At 36.5% G+C, this 13,121-nt stretch overlaps 2 protein-coding genes across 2 annotated transcripts in view; both read right to left on the reverse strand.

The window, feature by feature from the left end:
* Positions 1 to 13,121, reverse strand: part of cyp2x10.2 (cytochrome P450, family 2, subfamily X, polypeptide 10.2) — a 147,565-nt gene that overhangs the window by 87,419 nt on the left and 47,025 nt on the right. The gene's annotated exons all lie outside the window — the stretch shown is intronic.
* The window catches only part of slco3a1b (solute carrier organic anion transporter family member 3A1b), a 41,854-nt gene continuing 38,972 nt past the window's right edge, over positions 10,240 to 13,121 (reverse strand). Inside the window, exon 10 of the mRNA XM_693928.8 lies at positions 10,240 to 11,544. Coding sequence (XP_699020.3) covers positions 11,168 to 11,544 — 377 coding nt within the window. The 3' untranslated portion in view covers positions 10,240 to 11,167. The remainder of the gene's footprint in view (positions 11,545 to 13,121) is intronic.

Raw genomic sequence — 13,121 nt, forward strand, 5'->3', positions numbered from 1 at the left:
GACATCCTGTCGCGCGAATGGCGCAGCGCGAATTGAGCATTTGACGCGATTAACGTGCATTTTGCGCGAATCACTCGAGTTCGAAAATCTGTACTTCCACGGACATTCGTGCCGCATTAACCAATCAGGAGCTTGCTCTTGTGGGGGCGTGATTGTGACGTATCGCCTGTTGTCGGTGTTCCGGGGGAAATCCTCCAGCCTTCACCGACAAAAGTTCATCAAACTCGCCCTGGAAACGGCAGGGAACCCAGGGTTCGAGGATCTCATAAGCTCAGGGCTCTCTCCCAGGACAGCATGCCAAACAAGCTTTATAGTCAATCATCAGCTAAGTGTGAACTCTGGAAAGTGTTTCAAAGCATTTCAGAAGCGTTTCGAGACCTTTTGAATCTGCTTTTGATTGACAGGGTCAAAAAAACAATATCCTGACTTGTACAAATCCACGTAAAGTATGACTTGATGTATTTTAATGTTCTTCACAAATTGTTTATTCAGATCTCAGACCAAGGTTAAAACAAAACACATTACAACATTATCTTTGCATGCTAGTGAGGAACTCACTGCTTCACTAAATCACTTGAAACCTCAACTCTACAACGTGGGGTTTAATACCTCAATTTGCTAAACTGTTTCTTTGCTGAAGCTGTTCCAGAGCAATGCATAACGATGACCACTAGGGTGTTTCAGTGTGTAATGAACATAGACTGTAAAATATATGGACGTAGTATCCGTGACGTCACCCATAGGTTTCTGAAGAGCGCAAAAGAAGCCACAAGTAGGCGCGGCCAACCGTCGCCATTTTGGTCACGCGTCATCACACCCACGGCGGGATACCAAACAAGGGCAAAGAGGCGGAGAGTGAGCGGAGCTACAGACAACTGCTAGCATTTAGCTTGGACCTGGTTCAGACACACTTTACTTTGGGAGAAATGCTTAATACTTTATCACTTGTGACTCGTTTGTATTCTGACCACTTGTGCTTGGTTGTATACTATATCAATAAAGTGTTTAGACTTTTAAAAACACTGCTGTAATACATTGAGCCACTAAACATTGTTCTTATGACGTTTTTAAACAGGAGGAAAACGCGAATTACTTCCAAACACTTCAGATATAGTCTGTGTTAGTTACTGTAAGACTATTGATGAAATCCAGCATAACACTGTATGACAATGCTTCAGATGACTGTTCTAGAGCCTACAGCTAATCAATCTGACAGATTCTGGAGTGCATTACAGCTCTAAATATAAATATAAACGATAAATGATCTTAAATAAAACAAATACATGTATAGAGATGGTATATAAGTATATAACTTTACTCACATGGGAAACGGAGGCCACGTGAATGGTTTGTGAGCACAATTAGTGCCCTCAGCATGACATTCCATCAAATAATTGTGGGAAACAAGTCCAATAGGCAGTTGACTGTGTAAAGCCACATAAAACAACACAGAAATACGATAAATATGCCGAGTTCAGTGGCTAATCTGCAGGATTCAGCTGAGAAAAAATTCACCCCCCTCACAGTTGTCATGAAGGGTAATATTAGCTGTATTAACCAAAATCTTTTTTTGTACCAGGCTGTAAACACCTTTTTTTCTGCTGTAAAGTTGGCCATTCTAACAGTGGGCTCAATTGAAATTTGCTCTGTTTTGGAGCCAGGAGCGGCCACGACTAGCGGAATTTCGGATGAATTGCAGTTTTAGTTACTTCCGTATTGGCTTCCTGAGGGAGAGCGGGAGGTTGCCGCTTGGTAATGAAGCCTTGCTTACTGGTTCTGACTTTCCTTGGGAGCATACGTCACTATGCCAAATTTTAACAATTCCTGCTCGAGGATGATTCCAGAGGCCTGTTGCACAAAGCTGGTTTGGGTTTTTACTAGTGGTGGGCTGTTATTGGCTCCTATCATGCAATAAAAAAATATAGCTGTTAATCTAGTCTTAAAGTTGGGTTGGGAGTTGGGTCTATTCTACGCAAGCTATGATGACTTTTACCTTGATATTTTAGCGCAGATGTATACCTGACCAGTGAGTCGTCTAACAAAAAAATTCCCTTCTGAATCAAATCAGCAGGATGCCTGCAATTCGGCAGTTTTACTTTATATCATGAAGATTTCATTCATGCCGCCGTGACAAACTGGGGTATTAGATGCAAATAAGGAGTAAGGACTGGTGATAGTGTTATGGTATTTAATAATGACAAATGGAAAGAAAAAAACTTCCTACATGACGGTAATAGTTTGATTGCGTTGTTTATTTCAATAATGCCACTAATATCTGCATACTCCACTTTTAATTCCATTTCTGTTTAGTTGAGTTCAGTTATGACTTTAGTCGGATAAAGGTGATCAAAGATCGCTGTTTGGAGCTCATGTAGGCCTACAGTTCAAAATTCATGTTTAACTGAATAAACAGTTAGTAAACACAAGTACATCTTATTGAACATTTATTTTCATTACAAATTATCATAGTAGATCAGTTTCTCAAGCAGTTTGTGATGCATTTTGGAAAAAGAAGATAAGCCCCTGGTCTAATGAGCCACCTGGCTTGAGAAACTCGTTCTCTGCCTTTGTCAGAATTCAAATTAGCCATTTTAATCTAGATGAATCTGGATTCATTCCGAAATTAATCTAGATTTTTAAAAAAATGATCTATGTCCACATATAGCTCTTACCCCTGTAAGCAAATTCAAAGTTTTAGCAAAGAGCATAGCATCACCAAGAGGCGACACTCTAGTGCGATTCGGGGAAACAGCCACTAGATGGTGCGGCGGCCATTTTTAAATGAAAATTCCAATAGAACAGCAGCATATTATAAGTCTGTAAAATGAACTATTAAAAGTGCTGATGATTGTGATAGTAAGTGTTGATATCTTTCAGGTTGTATCTCTGCTTTAATACGCTTTTTAAATAAATAAATAAAAAACAAAGCAGCTGCTTGCCATCGCGACAGCAAGAAGATTTAATGGACAGTCGACTGCTTCCACTCCAAAATGGCGGAATCCGGGGCTGTTGCTGGGCGCTGCTGTTGTAATGGAACAATCTATTGAGTATCGCCTCTTGGTAATTCTAAGCTCTTTGGTTCTAAGCCTCAAACTGAGATGTTTGTTTGATTGGGATTTGTCGCCGTGGTAACTTTCACTACACTGCTAACCTGCTACAGAGCAGTTTTATTCTGGGTTTGAGGTCGTGGACCCCAACCTGGAACAATCAGCTTTATATTATATGGATTAATATTAATATTATATATTAAGTCAATTATTTCACACAAGTAATATTAATTGTAGCTTCAATTTAACTCGAATATATTCAGTTTTTAATTTACTGTATTGTTTTTAAATGCTAAAAATGTATTTAATATTCAACAAAGAAATATCTTGCTGACTTGCTGAGGAACGACCCAAATTGACGTTCATGCGTCTTGTGATTGGCTGTTTGCTGAATGTGTCAGACTTTTAGGGCCCTATCATACACCCGGCGCAGTGTGGCGCAAGGCGTGGCGCAGTAGTCTTTTGGTAGTTTCAGCTTGGCGCAAGAGTCGTTTTGAGGTGTTGCGCTACGCTCTTTAAATAGCAAATGCATTAGCGCTCATTTTTGCGTCCATAGGCGTTCTGGTCTAAATAGGAAGGCGTTCTGAGTCGGACTACTGGCGCGTTGCTATTTTGAGAATCTATAATATATTTTTCATTAGACCAAAACTAACCCGGTCTAAACTCCGGCGCAGAGTTGCGCCTCGCTTACGCACTGCTTAATACGCACAAGAGAGCAATAGGCAAATATCTTTACATATGAAAAATTTCAATATTAAGGATATATATATAGGATATAATAAGAATAGATATAGAATATAAATATAAAGGATTAAAATATTACAAAACATATTATTTTCTAGCCTACATAAATATGAAAAATCACTGCTTTGATGTCTTCTTCATCTCGGGAGGCTTTTTCAGTTCATTCATAACAATTTACTTTTGTATAATGTTGTTATTATTATTATTAGCAGTATTATTTATTATATCCATATTTATATTTGTTTTATTAAAAACAAGCTTAGATTTGCCCACCTGTCAGGTTTTAGATCATATGGGGCACAGCATGTGTTTTAGGATATAACTCAGGTTTTTGAGCACATTTTGCTATTATTAGTCATTTATTCGTTTGCTAGAAATTAGAACTGAATTTAGAAATAGTTTTGAAACAAATATTTGCACTTAACAAACAAAAGTATTTATTTATAGACTAATTGATATCTGTGCGTAAAGGTTTCCCTATCCATGAGCGAATGTGAAAGTAGTTCCATTATCTCTCATTCTCACGCAGTAGATGCTCTGTTTAACAGTTTTCTGTTAAAAAACTGTTAACTGTGAACTGTTTGCTTGTGAAATGCTCATTTTTTCCACTTAGACTTACTTTGCGTCCTGTAAATAGCGAATGCGCTCTTGGCGCGACGCAGCTGGCTCTTAAAGGGAATGGGAGATGAGATTCTAATTGGTTTATTCTCAAAACACACCTATAACTCATTAAGAAAATAAACTCAACCCTTTTAGACCATGCGCCGCGGCGCAAGGCAGATTTCCCGTCCTTAAATTAGCAAAAATGCGTCCTGACACGCCCTGAAAGCGTTTGCGCCCTGCGTTTTGCGCTCTGGGCATGGACCGTCAAAATAGAGCCCTTAGCGACAACCTGGGGTTTGTTCAACTTATTCTGTGCAACAGGGCTCTGGTTGAGTTGCCTTAGTTTGGTGTTGCCATGCAATAAAAGAGATACACAGATATAACCAACATCATGTGACATGTGCTTTTAAAACAATGTTGTATTTTTGAGTTAACACAAAACAACGTTGATGTATTTTTATTATTATTACTTTGAATTGTTGAAGCAAAATTTCTTACTATGGGATGAGGTGAAAAGGACTGTATTACCACTGGAAAAACCATAATGATAACTTGCTTTCACATCTGTACTTTGCTTCATGTGGTCCAAACCAAGGGCAATAAATGATATATTGTAGAATTTTCTGCCATCTTTAAGTCGTTTTCACACCACACTGCTGGCTTTGGTCTGAACCAGTTGAAAAGAAAAAAATGCAGTCATCTGACAAAATCCACATCACTTATTGGCCAGATGTTGTTATACGTATTTCCTAAACTGCCTTTTGATTGGTCAGAATTCACGTGCGGGAAAATGCCAATGGAGCTCCCACAAGTAAACAAACTGGCAGACACAAAATGTCGCTTTTGACAATGGAGCTACGACTGCGCTGGCTGATTGTATCCCTGCTCAAAGTATACTATATAGTTTGTATACATGACTAATATATTTCGAGAGAAGCGTAGCTGCGGCTGGAAAACAATGTTTTAATGCATTGCAAACAGCAAAGGCGCATCGCAAGTCACTTAAGGAGGTGTGAACTAATTTAGCTAAACTGCCACATGGTCATCTTGCGGACATATTACCAACGATCTATCTGCTGGTAATGTTTTTCCCTTTCTCTCTCTCTCTTTGTTTAAAATTGTTGGTAAAGCACTGTCAACAAATAATTCTCCACATTGAATAATGCACAGCTACGACAGCTCTTCAAGGAGGTATCGGTACGCTTTTTTGGTCCGCCTTTGGTGCTCATTCAAGTACGACTGCTACATTCACACCTGCCCAATCGAACCACACCAGGATGGAAAACGAACTCTAGTGCGATTCAACCAAACGAAATAAGGCAGATATAAAAGCTCCCTTGGTCATGTCTAAAGAACATCTTAGCCAATCACTGTGGAATTAGCATTAGCTGTTATGTTTTAGGCTAATCATTTCAATAGGCTTTGAGGTATTCAGTGCAGGAGCTGTAAAGGCACTGCCAACATTTGAAAAGAGGGGCATAAACAGCTCATTTGCATTTAAAGAAAGATGGAAAAAAGTTTTTCTTTCCACCGAAATTGGGCCTGTTCAGAAAAGTATAATAAATAATGTTTTTAGTTTTTTCAGCCAACACTGAGACTCCTGTAAACACTCCTTCTGTTAAACACAATAACACAATACAAGGTATTCTGAGGAAATCTAAAAACCTGTAACCATTGACTTTCATAGTAGGAAAAACAAACTGCATTGAATTGATTTGTTACATTTCTCTCTTTCTCGCTTTCTTCTCTCTCTCTCTCTCTCTGAGTGAGTGTGAGTGTGTGAGTGAGTGAGTGTGTGAGTGAGTGAAGTAGAATAAAACTCGGAACAGGTTTGTGACATGGAAGGTGAGCATATAGCACTTTTCGGTTTTAGATGAACTATCCCTTTAATGTGTCTTGACCTGGGGTGTCCAAACTCATTCCTGGAGGGCTGGTGTCCTGCATATTTTAGTTCCAACCCCAATTAAACACACCTGAACCAGCAAATTAAGCTCTTTCTACTTGTACTAGAAACTTCCAGAGAGACATATTGGAGCTAAACTATGCAGGACACCTGCCCTCCAGGACCGAGTTTGGACATCCGTGGCTAGACAATATAAATCAAATCATTTCCATGACTAAGCACAAATATTTGTAGGAACTCGTAATGAAATTATTATAAATAATGGAAAGGTGTAAGAGACTTGAATGTCCCCATGTCTTTTTTTTTTGAGTTTCTATCCGGAATGTACCATTTACTTATATGTGTATATATATACAGTATATATATATATATATATATATATATATATATATATATATATATATATATATATATATATATATATATGTGTGTGTGTGTGTGTGTGTGTGTGTGTATATATTCTCTTCTAAGACTGCTGCCCCTGCGATCCGGCCCCGGAAAAGCATCTAAAAATGAATGAATTAATTCTTATCTTTTAATATTTATTTTATATTTGTTAATTTTTTGATCCAGACTTGACCCCTAACACCAGCACTTTTCCTAAATGCTGGCAACCTTACAAATTTGAGTTGTTTAAACTGCACAAAGGCTCTTGTTAATAAACGTTTCATATTTATGTAAAATAGTGTTTTGTAAAGAAGGCTTTGTGTGAAACAACTTTTCTTGATCAACAAAAATAGATGTTATTTTTTCATAATAAAGATGCAAGGACAATGTGTTTTAGTGCAGATAGTTGTTCATGTAATTTGTCTTTTTTAAACTCGTACACCTTTTATGGTCATTACACATAAGCTTCATAATACAGACATGGGTAGAAAAATATACCACAACATTCCTCTGTAGGCATAACATAATCTCCATCTGCATGTAACTATATATATATATATATATATATATATATATATATATATATATATATATATATATATATATATATATATATATATATATATATGTATATGTGTATATATATGTATATATATATATATGTATGTATATATATATATATATATATATATGTATGTATATATATATATATATATATATATGTATGTATATATATATGTATGTATATATATATATATATATGTATGTATGTATATATATATATATATATAAATATATATATATATATCTATATATATATATTTATGTGTGTATGTATATATATATATATGTATATATGTGTATATATATATATATATATATAATTATATATATATATATATATATATATATATATATATATATATATATATATATATATATATATATATATATATATATATCTTTCCAAAGTTAAGACATCACCTGTAAAAGCCTAAAGCATCGCTATGTTCTACATTCTGGAGAGAATAGACTTTAAATGTCACTATGTACAAGGTGTTATGTTTGCTTAAGATATCACATATGTCTACGTACAATACAATAAAGCATCTTGCGGTCGTTTACAATTCCAGCATTATGAAAAACTGCCTCTCGGAGAGAACTCAGAACACTTAAATGGCATCACTTTGGCACTTTTACGCCAATGAATTATCTATAGAGAGCAATGATTATATAAACAATGACATCATTCTTATATCATCCCATTTGTACTGACACCGGCCTCAACATTCAAGCTATCAAGCGTTTCAGCGTATATTGCAGTGCATTAAAATAATGTGCTTGGGAAGCCATTTACATGAAGGGTGATAATGGGTTTGGGTTTTGCTCAGTCTACTTGCGTCCAGTAAACTGTCATTGAAAAGCAGCAGAAACAAATCATTTCTCTACAAAAAGCATTTGTTAGCTTTGTTACATTGACATGGATTCACCACCTTCCCCCTTCGGTATTTTTTTGTACATTTTATTTGTTTTCTTTTTTGTAAAAAAAGCATAGAAAATAAGTTATAAGTATATGAAACAAATTCTTAGGTCCAATGTCATACAAAAATGTATGAATTAACTCTAAAGTCGTTTTTGAACATCCGTTCATATAATTAATGCAACTCAGATTGATATTTGAATAGTTCATAAATAATTTTCTTATGTTTTATCTATATATCTCTATATATATTGCAATGTTTGCTGAAGAAAACGAATGTTTCACCACTAAGCTCTGTAAAACTTCGTTAATCCTAGCATTTGGTCTTCTGAGCTATAATTTCCTTAATGATGGAGTCAAAGAAACAAAGAATGTAAGGCGTTGTAATACATTAGTAACTCTGCACGCAGTATGACACACCATTTAAGGAGATGCTGGAGTAATAGAAGAGAAATGTCTACCTTCTCCAAAACGATTCAAATCCCATGCGCCTGCTCTGATGCATCAACATGCAATACCTGCATGCATTGAAATAAATCCATCCTTCTATCCTTCAGTGTCCTCTGCTGGAAAACAGCTACTGGTTAATGTTACATGTGGCTTTAGATGGCGCTCTGGACCACTGCAAACACTGAGGCGTCACAAAATTAATGAACCTTTTCGTCTATTCGAGCTATACGTTTTCACAGACACGGGCCTAAAATGTTCACTATTATGTAATTAGGCTGATTAATAGGAGACATGACGTGTGTGAACTCTGCACTTGTGTCTGTCTTTTTTTATAATCTAATGACTGTACACAGGCGAGATCGAGTAATTGCATCTAGCCTTCTCAAACCCTCCAAAAAAATAGACAGACGTTTCCATAGCTTCAACTATATTCAAGTAAATGTATTCGCTAATATTCAAAGAACATATATGCTAATATTTGTAGTTATTTTTTTTTTCATCTTTTAAAAAAATACTAAAAAGACCATCCAAAATAAAACCTAAAAAAGGTGCTTGTATGTGTAAGCTGGGGCTAGTTTTGATCAATGGAAGATTAATTGTTCACTTTTGGAACTGCAACCTAAGGCTAAGTTTACACGACAGCGATGTAGCCAAAAATGGAAAGGTTTTTCTCTTGCGGTTTTTAAAAAGTTTCACATTTACACAACCACAAAAATAGCCAAGAATGCTGTATTACATATGCCAGGGCAATTTTTTGATGCTGTCTCCTTGATCGTAAACAGTACCTGTAAGCAAGTAAAGTTGTTGGTAAAGTCTAGAAGGGATACAGCTGCGGATACTTGTGCATGCGCACATCAGTGTAGCATAACGCTTGTGACACTGAACAACAATTATTACTATTTTTATGTTACTGTGAGGGCTGGGTTTAGGGTAAGGCTGGATCAGGTAATGATTTTTGCCATTTTAAAGGATAGCACTGTATATTGACTGGAAGTGTAGTGAGAAGCGGATATTGAAAGGTTTGCGAGTTGGGACTTGAACTCAGGACGCCCGCTACACAGTTGCACTGTATGTGTCGGCGCACTGACAACTAGGCTAAATATATCAAAGTCTTTTTAAAGCAAGTGTTTTCACTCAGTGGCCATCTTTGGGGAAACATCGAATTCTACAAAATTGCTAGCCAAGCTTACGATTGAATGTCCTACTAGAAAGCACCTATATAGTTTACCAACAACGCTTTCTTTAGTTTCATTTCTAAATGTTTGAATCAGACAAAATCTGCAGGAACTCACGTCTGGTCTGATCCCCTCTCCTGGAGAATCTTCAGTCTAAAGTGATTACTGATTGGCTCCTGTACAAGAAGGCAAGACTTCAGTCTTCATCATGTGTATATATTATATTATATTATATTATATTATATTATATTATATTATATTATATTATATTATATTAATTCTCTGGTCGGAGCTGTATCCTTTCTAGCAACAACCCTTGGCACTGTTGTGTATGTAAAATTTGCTGTGTGCGATGCATCTCGGTTTGTTGTAATCTAAAGTAGATCCAAACTTAGCCTTAGCAAACAACAATCACACTACCACATACTCTGCTACTGTTGTGTGTTTGTTCGCATTTGCCTTTAATCTACAGCACACCTCCCTAAACATGTAGCCTGCATGAGCATGACGTCATAATTCTGAAAGGCTTTGATGCATCGTTTTCGCACCTGCTTCGATTGTTAACACTAGATTGAATGGCCGTTATCAATGCTTATCACCTGATAGATATGGGCTAGTAGGAGTCTTCTGTGCCTACTGGTAGGTTCAAAAGGCTGTTATCATCCTTCCACATGGTTAATTAGCTATACTAATAGAGAAGACTCCAGGACCCGATCTGATTTTTCATTATTGTGATGTTGGGTTTAGGGTTGGGGTAGGAGTAAACGTTAATTAAATACAAATAATGGGAAATTTAATAAATAATATAAATAATTCTTGTTAACTTACAGCCACAAACGCATGTGATCTATAGCTGTTTAACTATGTGGATGGATGATAACAGCCTTTTGAGCTTATTATACATGATCTTTTAGCTGATAACCACTAATAACGGCCATTAAGCCGAGTGATAACATTCAAATCCACTGGTTTTCAGGTGTTTACACGGACATGGCAATGGCACCGATTTCAAAAACCTTAGTTTTATGCGCTTTCAGTCTAAAAACGATGTTGTTGTGTAAATGAACAGGCAAAACGCATACAGAACTTTGCATTTTGGGCTGAAAACGTTGTCGTGTAAACAGCCCCTAAAACGCGTCCTAATATGATGGATGCGTTTCATCACGAATCATTTATCCAGCATATGCAAGTCCTGACTACAGTAACAGTCAAATTCATTTGGCTCGGTTTAGTCAAAACACCCTGGATACGCCAAAAGAGTGCCCATTTCTCCCTGTCAGCGGGAATGTGCAGAAATGGCCTTTGTTTTTCGAATAAAAGCATTATGAGACTAAGCTAGCGTGTGCATATCGGCCGGATGGCCCTCTTTGGGGTGGGATTATATGGCTGACTCCATGTTCTCGCTCCAGGCATGGTCGTCGAGGTTGTAAATGAACTTGGTGCGGTTTGACGGATTTTGCGCAATGTCTTTGCCCAGGTTGTCCAGCGTGAGGTTGGAGGCGAACAGCTGACTCGGCGTCAGGTAATCCTCACTATTCTTAATGTACTTGCAGTAGTTGTGACGCAGACACTGCCAGGTGACGGCGTAGAGGATGAAGGCGCTGGATTTGAGGACGATGGCGATGCTGACGTAAAGGTATCGGTAAGTGACGTTGTCGTAAAGCATACAGGCTCCTTTAATGCCGCACATAGAGCTCCAGAGCAGGCAGGTGGAATCAATCCCAATGCCAAAGATCAGAGGTGGAGGAATGAAACCTGGGACATGGAAAACAGAGGAGAATCAGAAGAACTGAACTCAAGTTGAAAATTGAAAGAGTGGAACTTTTAGTGCTTATTAATAAAACTGTTTGTTATAATCCTTGATGCTGATTGGTTCTTTGCTGTCTTGTGGACCCGAAATATGATGTGCAGTTTCCATAAATTTTCAGCAAGGTACCAACTTAAACTGTAGAGGAATATTGCAAGCTATGTAAAGCCAAAGCTCATGATTCATTCACGATTGGTCAGCAGTGACTTGACTCCTATGCTTCTTTTGACAGCTTTTACATTACACATTAATGCTGCAAAATATTGGGGGAAAAAAACAACATTATTTATTATGTTTTTCTGGATATATACTGCGATATGAATATGATTTCACAAGGTGACCCTATTTGATTGGGATCAATTGTAGAGGAGTGCATCTGCATAAAATATACAAAATTATATATATAAAAAAATAGATTAAAGCACAGATGAAGACAACAAAACAACGTTATAAATTAAACCAAGCTTTATAGTTTTAGGTTGGAGTTTAACAGCATTGAAGTATAGAAACTCAATAATCAAAAAAAAAAAAAAAAACTGTGTATAGTCTTCATTGTATTAAACAATTAAACACAATTTACCTTTATTAAATCCGTAAACTTTATCATTTTTTTGTGCCCAAATGGTTTAAATGCGCTTGAACTCTTACAATCACAGACCTTAAAAACCCATCCAAATAAAATACTTTCATAATATGAAAAGGAAGAAATTAAAAGCCACTACGAACTATCGTAGTATCATAATTATTACACCACTATCATTGGCTTTTGATTGTTTCTGTGCTTTCTTGAATATATCCTTTAACATTGCACCTCTGCGAACCTGGAAATGTGTGTGTGTGTGCGTGCGTGAGTGCGTGTGTTTGTGTAATAAGGGACTGAGTGTCAGTCAGTCGGTTCATAGCTCTGATTTAACTGTGATTTTTTTCCACACGGTCCCCCTATACACTATATGAACATGAAGAATCGCATAAGTCCGCATTTGACTAAAATCAATTGTGATCAGTGGACCACAATGTTTGCCCAGCATTACTCTCAATAAGGCAAGGACATTTTTACAGTATTTCTGATGTTTTTTCTTCTGGAGAAAGTCTTGTTTTATTTCGGCTAGAATAAAAGAAGTTTTTAATTTGTTCAAAGCCATTTTAAGGTCAATATTATTAGCCCCTTTAAGCTATATTTTTTTCAATAGTCTACAGAACAAACCAACATAATACAATAACTTGCTTAAATAACCTAACCAGCCTAGTTAACCTAATTAACCTAGTTAAGCGTTTAAATGCCACTTTAAGCTGTATAGAAGTGTCTTGAAACTAGTCAAAGAACTAGAACAGAACTAGAACTAGTCAAATATTATTTACTGTCATCATGGCAAAGATAAATTAAATCAGTTATTAGAGATGAGTTATTAAAACTATTATGTTTAGAAATGTGTTGAATAAATCTTCTCTCTGTTAAACAGAAATTATTGGAAAATAAAAAGGGGGGCTAATAATCCAGACTTTAACTGTATATATAAGATCAGAT

Source organism: Danio rerio, chromosome 7, assembly GCF_049306965.1.
Source record: "Danio rerio strain Tuebingen ecotype United States chromosome 7, GRCz12tu, whole genome shotgun sequence".
In the NCBI taxonomy this organism is placed as follows: domain Eukaryota; kingdom Metazoa; phylum Chordata; class Actinopteri; order Cypriniformes; family Danionidae; genus Danio; species Danio rerio.